The sequence below is a fragment of the Lepeophtheirus salmonis genome, chromosome 7, assembly GCF_016086655.4.
Source record: "Lepeophtheirus salmonis chromosome 7, UVic_Lsal_1.4, whole genome shotgun sequence".
Taxonomy (NCBI): Eukaryota; Metazoa; Arthropoda; class Copepoda; order Siphonostomatoida; family Caligidae; genus Lepeophtheirus; species Lepeophtheirus salmonis.
Genome location: NC_052137.2, coordinates 17,890,494 through 17,907,185, shown reverse-complemented (window position 1 = coordinate 17,907,185; position 16,692 = coordinate 17,890,494). Strand labels below are relative to the sequence as shown.

General features: G+C 32.7%; 1 protein-coding gene across 1 annotated transcript in view; it reads left to right on the top strand.

The window, feature by feature from the left end:
• LOC121121660 (uncharacterized) overlaps window positions 1–16,692 on the top strand; it is an 80,023-nt gene that overhangs the window by 28,470 nt on the left and 34,861 nt on the right. The window contains exon 3 of the mRNA XM_040716626.2: window positions 14,212–16,625. Coding sequence (XP_040572560.2) covers window positions 16,573–16,625 — 53 coding nt within the window. The 5' untranslated portion in view covers window positions 14,212–16,572. The remainder of the gene's footprint in view (window positions 1–14,211; window positions 16,626–16,692) is intronic.

The following is a 16,692-nucleotide window of genomic DNA, read 5'->3' as shown; positions in this document are numbered from 1 at the left end:
ATGTTTTGCTAGTTCCTTCAAAACTGTATAGGAGTTCCTGTGGAGAGGTACTCCTTTTAATCCTCTTCCTTATCCCGTTCCCGATGGCTTTCATGGTTTTATTCAATAGTTTGTAACGCTATTCTATATTTTAAATACATCCGGCTTGGATTAAGAATCAGATCCCAGACGGACTTAAAGTAGTGAATGACCCTATATTTTTTGAAATTTTTGAAAAAATATTCCCAGAAAATTAAAATTGACTTCTGTTTGTATTTGTTTTTAACACATAACTATTAATATCATGCCATATAAGTTGATAATGCCACCCTAGGTTGTCTAACAACAGATAATCAAAACTACCTACAATTATTTATCATTTAGAAGTGAGAAACAACGAGAGAATAAAACTTTGCAGATGGTTGTTTCTCAAAAACTTTCCATAAAACGTTCTCAAACTATAGTCACAGTCCCATCACACACTGCAGACTTTAGTGTTTGTGCTAATGTTAGTACTCTGCTCACTGGTCATTGTTTGTTACTCATCTGCCTAATTTAATTAATAATCAACAAATAAATTCAGCATAATTTTATACAACAACTTACTTTTCCTCAAAGGAACTAATTAAAAACAGACCTTTTCAATAAAAAGAAAGCAGTACATGCAATGTTTCAAAGCAGAATGGTCAGAGACTTATAAAACGGTGCGGAGTCTAGTCTTTGTAAGTGTTCTACAATTACTTTAAAGAACGCAAATGTATCCATCCCAGTTTAAAAAAACATAAAAAATGTTTTGATTTGGTTAAAATTAGTGAACGATTACTCTTTTGTTACACATATTTTGCAGAGCACAATATTCCATTTGGTACCATTGACCATCGTCTACTAGTGTTGTGTCGTTCGGGAACGTAACGGCTATATGAGCCGGCTGTTTGAAGTGAACGATGAGAGCCAACTCCCCACCAATCAGGAGCCAGCTCAGAGTGTCATCAGGTTGGGGGAGGCTTGGTTTTTGAATTTTTTGTGGGAAAAAATATACAGGGTGATAATTTTAAATCCAGAAAATTTAAGAAAAATATATATTACAATATATTTCGCAAAACTAATTCACACATCATTTGCTCATAAATGTAGGGTTCCATAGTGAATTCAATCACTAAAACCAAACAACTCCAGCTTTAACCCTAGCCTCCAACCTGGTCCTGAACCTCACTCAGACCTTGATGAGGAACTCCTTGTCCTTGTTGGCCACTCCCTTGAGAATGTAAGTAGACTCAAGGAGTGAACAATGTTAGTTGCACGTTTATTGGACTCTCTCTCCACGACGCCCCAGACATAGTAGCCAAGGGGTTCAGATACGGCAAGTTAGGAGGTATTTTATCTCTCGATTAAGGGATATCAACATATTTGCATTTTCTTGCTCTTAACTGTGTTCATATCTATCAAGAGTAAACCATTATTTAAATCTCCTTGAACATCTATGAACTCGCTAAAAGAGTGGACTCCCAATATAATAGAATTTTTTTTAAAATATTTTCTTCAAACCTAATTAGTTGTTTACTAATAAGAAGTCTAAATATAGTAAAAAATACTTAATTATGTTTTTAACGTAGTCAACATTTTTGTGACTTTTGTGATCAAAGACATCTGGGAGTCAATTCGAAGAAATCCTGTAAATCCAAATGGAATTAGAATATATCAGGCAAGAGTATCCAAAATAATCCAGTATGATCTTAAGATGTATGTGTATCCTCTTATATTGAGGAAAAACCTTTCATCAATTTATAGCCTCCATTTTTTTTTCTCGAATCTGGGTATATCATATTTTTTAAAGAGAGCATCACAAGTTCAGCTCTTCATTTGCAGTAGTTAAAACTCCTGATCTCTCTTTGTTTGCGTAATATTAATACGATAACTTTCATGAAATGTTTTCTTTGTGGGTAAAAATCGTGGAATGTTTTATTATCTACATATATCTTTCCAGTCAATGTATACTTTATTGCGTATTGAGTCAATTTGAACTTTTGAGATCTTCCAAAAATAGATTTTAATATTTTTGAATTTGTAATATCTTCACCTTTATTTGCACTTGATTGAATGTACAGTATAAATTCGTGTTTATATTTGATTCATGTATCAAATATGGATATTGTGCAGGGAGAAATACATCGAAAGAAGTTTGCATTTCATTTACACAAAAAATCAATTAGTATAATACTTCAATATACAAGCATCGATTAAATAGCTTCAAAAGTATTTCCTTTGTAATTAACTTGAAAATACAAAAATGGATCAATATGTATTTTTTTTTGTTCAAAAATCTACCTATTCAAGGAAAATACGCTTAAATATACATTTGAGTGCAATTTAAATATAGCCACATATTTTGCATAGAATTAGATTTACACTTTAAACATTAAAAGGTAATGAACTAAAATAATTTTCTATCATCCGCAGCATATTATATTTCTTTAAAAATATTGGCATTTATAGGAATATTAACAATGTAGCTACTAAAGTAGAAAATGATGTTATAGTTTTAAAATATGAGGCTTCAATAAAAAAAAAACAAAAACATATGTGGATTTTCACATGCTTACTTTAACTTTAAGTCAATAAATCGACCAAATAAAATAAAATCAAACTAATAAATGCCAAATGAGATTTTTCAAAACCAAAAAAAAACAAAAACTTTTGAAAGATTTCATAAAAACAAGTACTAAAACTACTCAATCAAATGTTATAGAGAAAAGTTTAAAAACTTATTTGGAAGTTGTACTTGTAGAATCAATAAAATGTAGACGCTTTCAGAATTTGTTGAAAATTTGCAGCAAAAACAGAAAAAAGGTAACTGAAATTATGAGTTTATATTCAAACGTGAATTGAAAGTTATTTCGGATTCACAAAACAACTTCACCTCTAATTAAGATAATTAATTACACAGGGGAGCAATTAGGAAGGTAGGAGAAATTTGTACAAATGAGTTGAAGACGAGCATCGAATCTCTCTACGAGCGCAGAATCCAAAACTGATCTTAGTTATTCTCTCATTCATCCGAATTCTGAAATACCTGGGATTATAGTAATTATCGTTCAGAGTCATTTTTTTACCCTTAACCCATGAAGACCGACGATTTATATTTTTCATAATTTGATCAGGTCCTTCTTTTGAAAGGATAATTTTTTAAATAAAAAATGAATGGATATGTCACTCAATTTGCACATACTGGGTTGGGAAGCAAAACGTGGGCTGTTAATAAATGCTAAATATGTAATTAAAGTAGAGAGATTTTGTTATTTTTTTCTGCAAATTCCGAATCTCCTATTTTTTTTTTTTTGCATAAGTAAATAATAACAAACATTTCTCAAATCTTTCATCTTGAGTGAAGCAAAAAGGCAGAGGATCTCATACCTTCTGTATGCAAACTTGAGGTGGTAGAGATTATGGACCTTGTTAAGTACTAACGAATTTGACGTGGACGAGGGGAGAATCAGGAGGGCTGTGAAGAAGGACTTGGGGGTGTCCTCCAACAGACACTCTGAAGGAAAGGAGACTGTAGAGGTACAAGAAAGTTCGTGCTTGGATTAAGGCAAATGGATCCACAGTAAAAATTTTATCTGACGAGAAGATTTTCACCGTGGACCAGTTGTTCAACCGCCAGAACGACTGTTGGCTTGGGGGATCACCAGAGGAGGTCAAGGGGCTGTCCTGTACAAAGCAAAGCCTGGGTGTATTGGCGTCCTACAGTAAGAAGATGCCTCCCTTCTTTCAAAGGCTGTGGAAAAAATCGGGCAGGAGGTCTACTACAAGGTGCTGAGGTTCGCCATACTGCCATGGTTCAAGGCCACCTACCCAGAGGACAACTATGTGTGGACCCAAGATGTTGCACCCTCACACACATCAGCCAAATGCCTGAAGTTCTACGCCGACAACATGGCTGATTTTTGGTACAAGGACATGTGGCCATCATCTTCGCAGGATTTGACCTGTTGGAATTTGCTGTGTGGGGCACTTTGGAGAAGGAGACTAATCGGACATCTCACCCGAACATGGACTCCCTGAAGGCCACCATTGTGAAGGAGTTGAACAAGTTGTCCGAGAAGTTCCTCATCAACTCCTGCAAGGATTTTCGTCGCTGTGTACAGGCTGTGATTGTTGCTGAGGCGGCCATATTGAGTGAACATGTTCACAAGGGTCGTGTCTCAAACTTTTGTAAAAAAAATTTCAAAATTATTTAGCACAAGATAAAATTATTGACATTTTTCTCAAATCAGTAATTCAGTTCAGGTTTTGCTTCCAAACCCTATATATTCTCTGACTATTAATTAAAGATTAATTAAGTATTTACATGCAAAAAGGTATCCTCAAAAAATTATAAAAGATACTTTTTTAATTGGTGTCAAAAAAAGAAAAAATTTGATATAGCTTCCCTCATATCGAAATAATATCTTTTAGATACAAAGTGGATTTACGAGTCTCGAAATTTGTACATATATCCTCTTGGTATTCTTCTAATATATCGTATAAAAAAACATTTCTAAAAGAAAAAAGTCAAAAATGTCGTTACACCACGTTCAAAAAGTGAGGCACACTATTTTGGTTCTTGTTCTTATCAATTTAGCAACAAATAGTAATATTCAAAGTACTTCATATCTAAAAAAAAATGATAAAAAGGTATTATCATGAACATAAGTTAAATATTCATGGAGATATTACAAGTGTAAACTTGTACAAATAGCCGTATAGAAAAATCCACACATCGGTTAATGATGATCTTAACAATCACCAAATTAAAAGTAGGATAAATAAAACTGATGTATTAGTATATTTATTATTTCTGTATCTTGTTCTAAACTCGCTATATTTCCATTTGTAGGCTGAAAAAAGATGAAAAAATACACTCTTCTTTAGTCCCTTATAACTTATTCATAAATATAGTAATGAAGAATATCAAAACTTATATTATAGAAAAATATTCAATATTTATACCTCTTTCTTTTACTTTTATTCTTTGTTTCTATTCCCTATTTGTAAATAAAAGAATAAACGTATTTATAAAAGTAATTTAATGACCATGTTCATAATTTAATTTTTGAGGGGTAAGGCCTCCAAATGATGAAAGTCCTGCATTCTCGTACATATACATATATATGATAATTTGCTTTCTTTCGTGAGCATAAACTTTGCACCATAAATAATGTTACCAAACAGATGCATAAATTATGCTAATTAATGCTGCAAAACGGTTTAATTATCGCAATGATTAAGTGTTCATGAATTGATGATAGTCTCTTACATCTCAAGATGTGTTTGTCCTAGACAGGAAAGCTATATTATACAAGGACCACAACTACCTATAAAACGTAATATGAAAAATAGATACCCAATAAATCCAAACATCGACAGCTGACAACAAAATACAATCTAAATATTTGTTTTGGTAAGGTAACGTCTTTATTTATTGGAAGTCATGATATTTGTTACAACATTTCTATAAACATATTCCAGCCAACAATTGAAGCATCTTTATAATGAAATTAATCAACACTGAATCATTGAAATTCAATGTAAATAAATAAAAACTTTATCTTTTAAGATTAGGGCATAGAAAATATATAGAGTGACAAAATTTTAGTTGATGGCTCTGTAGTAGTGGATTATGAGTCAGCTGTTGTCGGGGGCATAGTTTTGAAGGAAACAACTTTGCAAGAGAACTTCCAAATATTCAATTAGAAAATTTTAAAGCAAATTTAAACTCACTAGGGTAATATGATACTTTTTTTTAAGAATCATATATATTCTTTAATCTATTATATAGGTGTGCGCGTCTAAAACTGAACACTCCTTTAAATTTTACGCCATGCACAAATTCATGATTTTATTGAGTTGGAACCGGTTTATACTTCAAGGCAAGAGTCTTGACTAGTTATAAACAAAACTCCAGCAAAATCTAAATAGAAACAGTGAAACAAAAGCTGATAATATGGAGAGACGTCGAGTCGCAATTTTTGAGCTTTCCGCGCGGGGAAAAACTCCCACTGAAATTGCCAAGGTTCTGAACTGCAGACGCACCACTGTTTACAGCGTGGTAGCCAAAGGATTCCTGAGGCGATCACAAGATCTAAGTCAAGACCTCGAAGGTCAGACGAAATGGTTGCTGCCGTGAAAAAGTCTGTCGAGGACAAGAGAGGCAAGGTCACCGTCAGTGGCCTCTCCAGGGAGATCAACGTCAGCATAAGGACCATGGATCGTCTGTTTAAGAAAGATCTTGGCCTTAAAGTCTACAAGAGAAACCCTCGTGAAGCCCTCAAGCCGTAAAAATTAAAGGAGTGTTCAGTTTTAGACGCGCACACCTGTAGTCATGTAGCTAAACCTACCTGTGAATAAACCTGCATGCAGTGCATTAAAAATTATTAGCATATATCTCTACATAAAAAAATATTTGATGCTAGAGGCAATTTTTGAAACCCTGCAATTGGGACATATTACCCTTTGCTCTGGGTAAAAGCAAAGTGCATTAATATAAATGAAACTAAATTGGTTGTTATTAATATATCAAAGTTTTCTTTCCGTCTGTATGAATATATGACAACAAATCACCGGGTGTGCCGTATATAATGCTCCACGATGCATATCATAAACATAATTCGATCTAAAAAGTACCAATGTAGTCGTATTTATGAACTATTGTAGGCATGTTTATATTACATCGAACGTGTATACAGGGTATACTGATTACAGTGTTTCCTGATGTAAATCATAGAATTTTTTTTAATGTAAGAAATAATAATAATGTAATGGTATTAATGAAATATTGCAGATGTGTTCATCTGCATTTACAAAAGCACTTTTTTGATTGTATTTCTAATTGGTCTCTTACATACATATACCATAATTTATGTGCATTTTCAGTATATGTTAGAATTTGAATAAAATTAAAACCCTGTAATGTTAAATGAATTTTATTTGTTTTAAGCGTGAGGGATCTTCAAACTCAAACTCTTATCTTTATTCTCTCATTTTTGAGGAAAGAACACGTTATATGATATGATAAAAGTATTATAATTCTATTCATTAATTACCTCTGAGTGTTTTGATGTAAGACGAAGAGTAACGCTTAGGATTACTTTCTATATTATTGTTAGAAAATTTGACTTCCAGAAGACACATAATTACCCTGGATAATGCTGGATATTACCGCTAGTTAGACAATAGTTCATACACAGTACTATAGTCGTGTGATTGATATAACGACTTAAATAGCACTTATAATGCTGACAATAATTGTTGATTGGCTTTTTATGGGATACACATTCTACTTTGCAAAGTTCAACTAATCTATTCCAAAATTCAAATTTGTGCCAGTGTTGGAGGCACCTCCTACAAATTGTGGATTTGGAAGCCTCGTGACAACATCCACGAAGTCATGAGGAATATTAAACAAATAGGTCATGAGTGTTCTATATTTATATTAGTTTGTAAATAAGGCAACAAATAGTCGCGCAAAGTATTGTGGCAAAATAATTCAACTCCTGAATGATAATTATCATTATTGCAAAGAGGAGACCCCAGCACCCTCAAGCAATTTATAATTATATGAGTGTGTCTTAGTCTCATATTACTTCACAGAGCCATTTTATTATGTTACTAAGAAATTAATGTAGCACAGCATATTTCTTTGCATTGTATTCTGTATCTTAAGAGTGCAAATATATCATAGGAGGGGGGAGGTTGAACCGAGGTTCTGTTCTTGCCTCGTTTTTTTTTTGTGTGTAAACAGGTTTTCACGGATCTATTTTGGTCAAGCTTTGGTAGTTTTGGTAAATACATGTTAACAGTACGACTCTATTATATTTTTAACGGTTAGAGGTCAAAAGTCAAGGTCACAAAAATATTATTTGTATTATATGCTATTATTTTTAGGGAAATGATCTTACAGGGAAGTTCTAACAACTACTGCCCACTCTAATTTGTTTTATCTCTATGCAATGTTACTGCCTTTTGTAAAAGGAAAAAAAAATCATCTTATTTTTAAAAGTTGTTTATTAAGAATGAAAGTACACATAAGTACTTAAGTTTTGTATATGTATATTGTGTAAGAAAAAAACAATTTCTGTTGTTTATATTCGTATTTTCTTTCTCCTTAAAATTGTCTAAAACAAATCATAAAGTTAACTTTATTTTCCCTCAATGTATTTTTAGTATTCTTATGATTACATGGTGCAACTTTTATTAAACAACCAAAATGATTGTTTTTAAATAGATTTTCTCCTAAAGTAATCATCCGATTAAAAAAAACATTTTTTTATTATTATTCAATATAATCGCCTTTGGTGTCAATAATGGCCTCGGAAACTGGATCAAGTCTTGATGAAAGAATATTTTAGAATTCTCCAGGATCCCATAATCAGCTCGGATTTTGTCTTGCAGGAGGATCTGTTGGTGTTTCGCTCCATTGCACCCATAAAATTTGGTATGGATTGGTCTTACAAAATGAGGCCCAGTGGGTGTAGGTCTGGGATGCCAAACACTGCAGACTCTTCCAGTTCCTCCCTGACTCTCAAGACATTGGAACTGCCCAGGTTTAAGAAGATTGCTATCTCAACATTTCTTGTCGAGTGTAGATCGTAACAAAAAGACTTGGCCTTTTCCACGATTGTGGAATAAATATTCGTTTGTCGGTGCCATTTTTTTTTTACTGAAACCAAACACTTCTGGCTATCCATAAAAACAACAAACAATGTTCTACTTTCGCACTTGTTAAACTACGGGCGCTCCAGGTATACACCGAACATGTACATCAGACCTGTTCAAATTTTAACTTTGTTTTCAAACCTTTTAATTTGACTTTTTGTTGTCTTCAAGTGTCTTTAGAAACTAAATCATTCGTTCAATCCAGTCATTTGGATTTTATTTTGAACTGAGGCTATGCCTGTCGTGTGGGGATTGAAAATTTATTGTTGGTGTCTCTAAAAAAGACAAAAAAATAAGTGACTGTTTATATTCTTTTGACGGTATCTTCCCAATGGCTTTTCTAATAATATTGATATGGTTATCAAATCAAAGCCAATAAAATGTGCTTCAATTTGTATAAATATGTTAGTAACTTTTTATTTGTACCCACGGGTAAATTTTACTCCAGATATTAAAAAGTGCTTGTTTTATATATTTTTTAACCATTTTAACTTATCAACCTCAACAACTAGACGAAATTGGATAAATATATAAATGTACCAAATATACAGGAATAAATAGCTTTAAGGAAAATCCACCAAAAAGATTGTACAAATTGTACTAAATTGCTCGGTATTCCTTTCATAAAAGGTTCCACCGAACATCAATAATGCAAGGTTACTTTGGACCCATTGGAAACACGGAACCTGAAAAGCAACGTTGTTGGTCAAGGATTTGACACAACAGCTAGCAATAGTGGCATTAAGAAGTGTTCAGCAAAAAGGATTCAAGACAATCTTGGACGAAAAGCTTTCTACTTCGCTTGCAGATATTATATATTAAGCGGGGATAATTGGAGGAGCATAAGTGGCTATTTTTGGCAAGAGTCAGGGTCCAGACAATACAATGTTTGGTAAATTAAAAGAAGTTTGGTACATGTTAAATAAGGACAATCCAAGAATTTTAGGCAATGTAGACTTCAGAGAAGTAGATGAGTTGTGCCTGATAAGAAACATAGTCGAGGTATTTGTTGGACTAAACCCAGTGCAATTCATAAATCCCTTGGATGGGCAAGAATATTTATGCCATGAAAATTTTAATGTTTTCACATGTACTAAAATACGAAAAGCACACCATCATTCAACTAGAAAGAATAAATAAATTCCTGGCTTTATTTTAAATAAACAAAGCATTTGATAAGAGCAAAATCTGCTCTCGATGTTCCTATCCACCCTTTGAAATTGATTATGAACATGTTTGTATATTACCATATAAATAATTAACTCTCAAACTATGTTCTGAAGAAAATGAGAAATCACGGTTGGTGTTTGACTCAAGAATTAATACCATTCCCCTTATTCAGTTCACATGAGAGTATGAAAACGCAAATAAAACAAAAGCTGGCAATCAAGCTATCAAAAACCGAAAAGCCGGAGTGTTATAGAAAAGTCTAGCTAGTTTTCCAGCCATAAATCAAGCTGCATCTCTCATAACCTTGGTAGGACCTGAGTCACATTTTCTTTTTGACGCTCTGTAATTGAAAAGTGATTGGCTTATTACACCGATTGATACCTGCGAAATAATGAAAACTCTAAAGCAGCATGGGAGTTTTTGAAGTCAGTAAAAGTGACCAATGAGTTTGCTGAAAGAGGTGTAAAACTCATGAGTGACTTTGCAGCTAGGATTTGCAACCACCGAGCAATAGAAGAGAAACTTTTTGAGGGGAAGAATTATTTTTATATTTTTTTATATTGTATTCTGTTTTTGTAGAAATATACGTCAAGATAATAACTTAGGATAATACATTAAAAGACAGGGAAAAAATATAAAAACAAGTCTTTTGTAATATCTAAGTTAAAATTTACCAATGGGTTAATAACAATTAAACCACAGTTTAATGTCTTTGATTCGATACATATATGTATCAATGCTATGAGATAAGCCACTCCAAAGCTATAGTCAAAAGAATAGAAACAATCATGGTTTTTTTTTGCTCTTTCCTAGAGCCACCAACAATAAATTTTCAAGGGCCATGCAGCAGGCATAGACGCAGTCCAAATTCCAAATGATTGGAATATTTAGTATCTATAGACCTTGGAGAACGGGGAAAAAGTTAAATGTTAAAAGGTTTTAAAAAAAAGTTAAATTTGAACAGGTTCAATGTACAGTGATGTAAATCCAGAGAATTTTTTAGCTGGCCTGTTTTTTTTTTTTTTTTTTTTTTGTAATTGTTATTCTGAAGGATGAATTTTTTTTCCACAGCATTTTTCATTATTATTAAATTCCTGAAAAGTGAACATCCCCTCATAAATAGATTTAATTATAAGGGTACAGCTGTGGATTTGTGTCGGGGCTATTATTGTAAGTCTTTGTTGGAATAAGAGTAGAATTGGTGATATATATGTTGGAGTTATTCTTGCCAATGTCTTTGTTTATTTCCTTCTCACCCTCCTCCCTTGTCACAGTTGATTTCAGTTGATCTCCTCCAAACATTCTTAAATTTTGTGGGCCACCATCTTGATGTTCGGTTTCTTTTTTTTTTTAACACCCCCAATCAACACTGGATTTTCATCACTGAGAATATTCTTCTTTTTTTCTCTTTCCTTTTTTTTGCCCAATTAATGGTAATTTTTTTTCTATTAGTATCATAATTATAAAATTAGGTGGAAAAATGAATTAACATAATTGTTATTATACATTATAAGAAGTTTATTTATTAATTATTATTTTGATGGCGTAAAATAAATGAATCAACTAAAAAAGAAACAATTATTTTAATTTTTTAAAAGACTCATTATATGATTTAAAAAAAAAATACAATTCCTTCTTTTGTTCATAAATATTCTACTCTTCTAAAATTGCCCTTATTTTGACTAACTTCGGCATTGTTACAACACCCCCCTCCCCCACCTGACTAAAATATCGTTGCCAAATTTTTGTACAAATAGACAGAGTTTTTTTTTTAAATTAAAGTTATGCTTTTATACTATTTTGGACTACAGTGTTATGATCAATTATGCGTTTTAAGATTTTTTTTTTACCTTGACCTCTCGAAATATTATTTGAGTTAGAAATGGTTTAAAAACAAAATCTGGCATTTCAGATTTCTGGATTTTTCCTGCATATATGATGATGATATTGTGTACTGCTTTTTTTGATGTGAAATATATAAATACAATTTTCAATTAGTATCCGAAATACCGGCATGGAGTGAACAGAAAAAGATTTCAAGGATATTGCAATGTTCAAATGTAAAACGCTTGTCTGCTGTTGTGATTAGGATTTCGGTCTACACACAAACCTGGATATAAGCAATTCTGATGCCTCAAAGATGAAATGGATTGACAGGAGAAGAGTTGTGGAGTTGAGAAAGGCTCTGGTTGAAACCAAGGATCCCAGGGTAGTAAATATAAGGAAGGATGTGTGTAAATAAAATATGTGCCCAAGGCCATTAGACCGCCAAGCTCTCCAGAACTAAAATCGATTCCTTAAAATTTTCAAATAATTTCTTGCAATGTTTAAAATACATGCAACAATTTCCATTTTCTTGGCTGTGATTGTATATACACAGTTTGGTTGCTTAAAAAGCTGACTCTTCCAGGGTTCCAGTAATCGCACGGTCAGGAAAACCTTTTCCAGAAGGAGTCAGCAATGGGGTTTGAAAACTATTAAAGGCTTGTCTTTCAGTTAACTGTATGTTTCTCCTCTTTAAAACATTTATAATAAGAGGTAGTGATGATTCGCACCACATTTTTCTTATTGATACAACTTTTATCTTAGCAAGTTGCTGTCTTAAACAAAGCTCCTTTGTAAAATCATAGGTATGCCCATGTCGTATCTTCTACATGATCGATTTTTTTTGCGTCATCATAGCTAAAAGATTATCCCTGTAATTAAGAAGATCATCCAAGAAAAAACCGGAATTTTCTGAAGAGAAGCTGGAATTTCTATCAAGACACCTTTTAATGAAGCGTACCAACCCATGACTAGTTCAAGAGTATAAAAAGTATCCCTTACTGTGTTAAGGAGGGATCACCAATATTTGAGTCTACATAAATTACTTATTATTGAACGTACCCCATAGTTGGAATATTGGAGATTAAAACAATCAGAATATACTGTAGAGTTCCAAAAGTCCTCTCTTCTGAAACATTTCAGAATCCATTCAGCTTAAAGAGATTTCCCAAAGCTTCTTAAATCTATTGCTCCAAGCCTGCCTAGGCTTTTAAGAGTAGTGGTTTTTTTTATAGAGATATTCCGTTTGCGTTGAAGATCTAGGAAGTTCATCAATGGATCATCTATCTCGGAGCTAATTTGATGTCATACATATATATGCGTAGAAATTTAAGTGAGATGTATTGCTTTTATTTTGTTTTTTGAGTAAGTCTTAAAAAATGACCCTTTTGTTTTAATTTCAAGTTGATCAATCAAAAGTGACTGATTTTGTTGTTATATCCTGGATATCTTAATTTGTTTAAAGGCTATGGTCAATTTTACGTTTCAACATTTCGTATAAACTTGACCTTTGACCTCTCAAAATGTTATTGCCTTGTACTTTTAACATAAATAAACTTCTACAAAGTTTCACCAAAAAAATAACTTATCAAAATATCTTGTATATATTTAGTACTGCTTAAACACGATCGAGGACCGAATTTTTTTTTCGGTTCGTTCTTAAGAGATTTTTTTAGAACAATTTTTCAGTGTCTATTTATGGACCGATATTTTTTTGGGTTTTACTTACTGTACCGATTTTTTCTTTCTAGATCAATAGTCATTTATATTTTCATTCTATCAAACAACAAAGATCTTATATATGTTATAAATATCTGGATAACCTTGGAAAGTTATTAAACAAATACTGCATACATATAAAGTTCAGAATAATTAGGAATCTTCATTCAAATATTTCAATATGAAATTATAACCATCAAGCTAAAACATATAGCAATTAGAAATTAAGATATGCTTTTAATTTGACAATTGCTAAGACTTTTTAACATAAAGAACAAAAATAACGGTCTCAAACCGATCCAGGATTTTCAGACTTATAACTAACATCAGTATTAACGTTTTTTCTGATAAAAAGTCAACTTTCCTCTTTTTTAAAATAAAACGTCACATTTTGACAAAATTGCCAAAGGTTTAACCCGACCAAAGAAAAAAAAAATGTTTCAGGGCCAGTTTTAATGAGGAAACCCACTCGTAGTAACTATCAATAAAATAATATTAAAATCAATTTATATGACGTGTTCCCCCCTCAAGAAAGAAATAATGACTGATGAGTACTTTCATCTATGGGAGTGTTTTTATTTTATTAAAATCTTCACATATACGCTCATGAATGATAACTATATGAATATATAAGAGACCAATAAAAAAAAGGGAGCACTATACACAGTGCACTCGGTGACTTGTTGTCATATATGCAGACATACAAAAATACAAACTTTACTTTATTAATATAGATGATGTTGAAGGTTTTTCATTGAATATTTATCTAATCTTAATCGACAATTACGTATATTGATTATTCATAAGTCTTTTTATTTATTTCAGAGTCGTTTATGTTCAACGGGACACACTATGGGTATTTTTCGAAGGAAAAATTTGAGTCACAGGAATGAAATGATAACATGAATCAAATGATAATCTTTACTGAACTTTTTTTTTTTTTTTTTTTTTTTTTTTGAGGATCAAATATTTAATTTTTTAAATAGTGAATATCATTTTTCGGATAAAAATTTAAAAGTATCATTGGATATGTTATCATAATTAACACAACAATAAATTTAGCTCTGCCATGAAGACATTATAAAATCAAAAGTAACACTCGAAAACTCAGAGTACATTGTAAGTGGACTCCTTATATCCATTTTTGGATTGATTGGACTCATTGGGAACATATTCGCACTCATTATTCTACTCAAATTTGAGCATCACAATACGTTTAATAAACTGCTGGTTGGACTCACAATCATCGACATACTACTTATTATTTCTTTTGTGTTAGAGTTTTCGATACTAAATATATGGGTTGGGAGACAACCTCGGTGGTACACACTTCCGTATCCCTTTTTTATACACCCCATAAAGGAAAAACAATTCATCTTTCCAAAAAAAAAACAAATAGAGAATACATAAATCAATCAAACCAATTGGCGTGCCGTAACTACATGGATGGGACTTACAGAGACGTATCCAGGGGCATTCACATCCTGTGAATGCCCCAAATTAAGGAAATTTTGCTGTTTACTAGAAAATTTAATTTAAAAAATTAAAAAAAAAAAAATTCTGTGATTTTGTTATCAATTCTTTTTCCAAAAATTTCCAAAATCCAAGCCCCCCTAAAATATAGTCATGCAGTCCCCCTTGTGTCTCTCTAAAACAATGTTGGTGTCCTCCCAACTGAAATATAAGAAACTGGAATGAGCACTCAGTTGAGTGCAAACATATATCTCATGGCACACTACCGTTTTCCAGAAAGATCTCCTACATAATTGCTCATTACTGATTGACTAAAAGGAGTGGACATTAGTATTTTGTAATATACAGGGTGATGAATCAAAAATTAGAAAATTTTACAAGTATTCCCCCGATTCTTATTTTGTGCCATCTTTATAGTAAACTTTTGAAGCAAAAGTTATTTATTCAACAATTTTCTACACTTTTTATTTAATATGTCTCCCTCCATTCTGAATGATGGTTTCAATATGCAGACGAGCAGAAGCACAGCTGTCCTTGATGAAGTCCGAGGACCAGTTGCTCCACTCCTCCGTGATCAATGCCTTCAGAGCATTGATATTCGGGCAAGAAGTTTTGTTTGTCTTCCTCTCCAAGACGCTCCAAACAGCAAAGTCCAGGATGTTCACGTCTGGTGAGGACGAAGGCCAGAAGGCAGCCGTGTTCTCCCTGTAGAAACACTGCACCTCTTTGGGCATGTGTACCGGGACGCCGTCTTGGGTAAATACATAGTTTTCCCTGGGGAACGTGCTCTTAAACCATGGCAAGACTTTCTCGGTGGCATTGAAGAAGTAGGGCACCACGATGCCGAGGACTATGGTCTCAGCTGGATGTTTGGTCCTGAAGGTTCCCTGGACCTGAGCTCTTGATTCAGGCAAGAAGCAATCCTTTTTCCTATTCCGAATAGTACTTGTGTGCGGAGCAGACTGTACACACTCTGCCCTTTTGCTTGATGGCACAAAAACAAAACAAATATCAAATTGTAGCTTGTTGTCAGCTCTTTTGAATGGCGCCAAGTAAAAAAATTTTCAGAGTTATCGAACAGAGGCTAGACGGCCTCGAAGATGATTCTAATTTGACGCTGTATTTGATGAGTTTTAGTTTATAGTAGACCAAATTATTTATGTCATTAAAATAAGTTTGGAAAAGACTGGTCTCAAAGAAAAATTCGGTATGGATTGGTCTTACAAAAAAATCAGTCCGAATCGGTCTCATTTTAGATTCTGTGTGTATAAATAGAATTAAAACTTTATTACACTAAAACTGAAGAATTGTGATCCAATTCTTAATTATTGTGCTAAGCTATTGTTTATCTTTAAATGTGCCCTGCCATACCTGTGACTAGCAAGGGATGGAATATGAACCTAAATACATATTTAATAAATTGTTTTTAAACAAAGTATAATTTTTCTTAACATTGTACTTTAAGATAAAAGATCATTAAAAAATGAGAATGTCCTTTTCAGTGTAGTCAATCAGTAACGAATAATTTTTGTCAGGGCCCTCCCTAGAAATTGGTTGCCCGTCCTTGGATATACCTATGTTTCGTTAAGGTAATGCCAATTGCAGTTACTTCCACATTACTATTTATAAAAAGTCATATTCTCTATTTGTTGTTGACTTTATATACAATAAATAAATGAATTACAGAATATTCTACTCACTGCGTGTATATTCATGATGGTTGCAGTATCAGCCGAGAGATGTCAAGCCATTTGCCATCCGTTAAGGTATTTTTTTTTGTTTCATTAATATTAAAATCTCTACACTATAAGTAATAATACTAATAATTTTTTG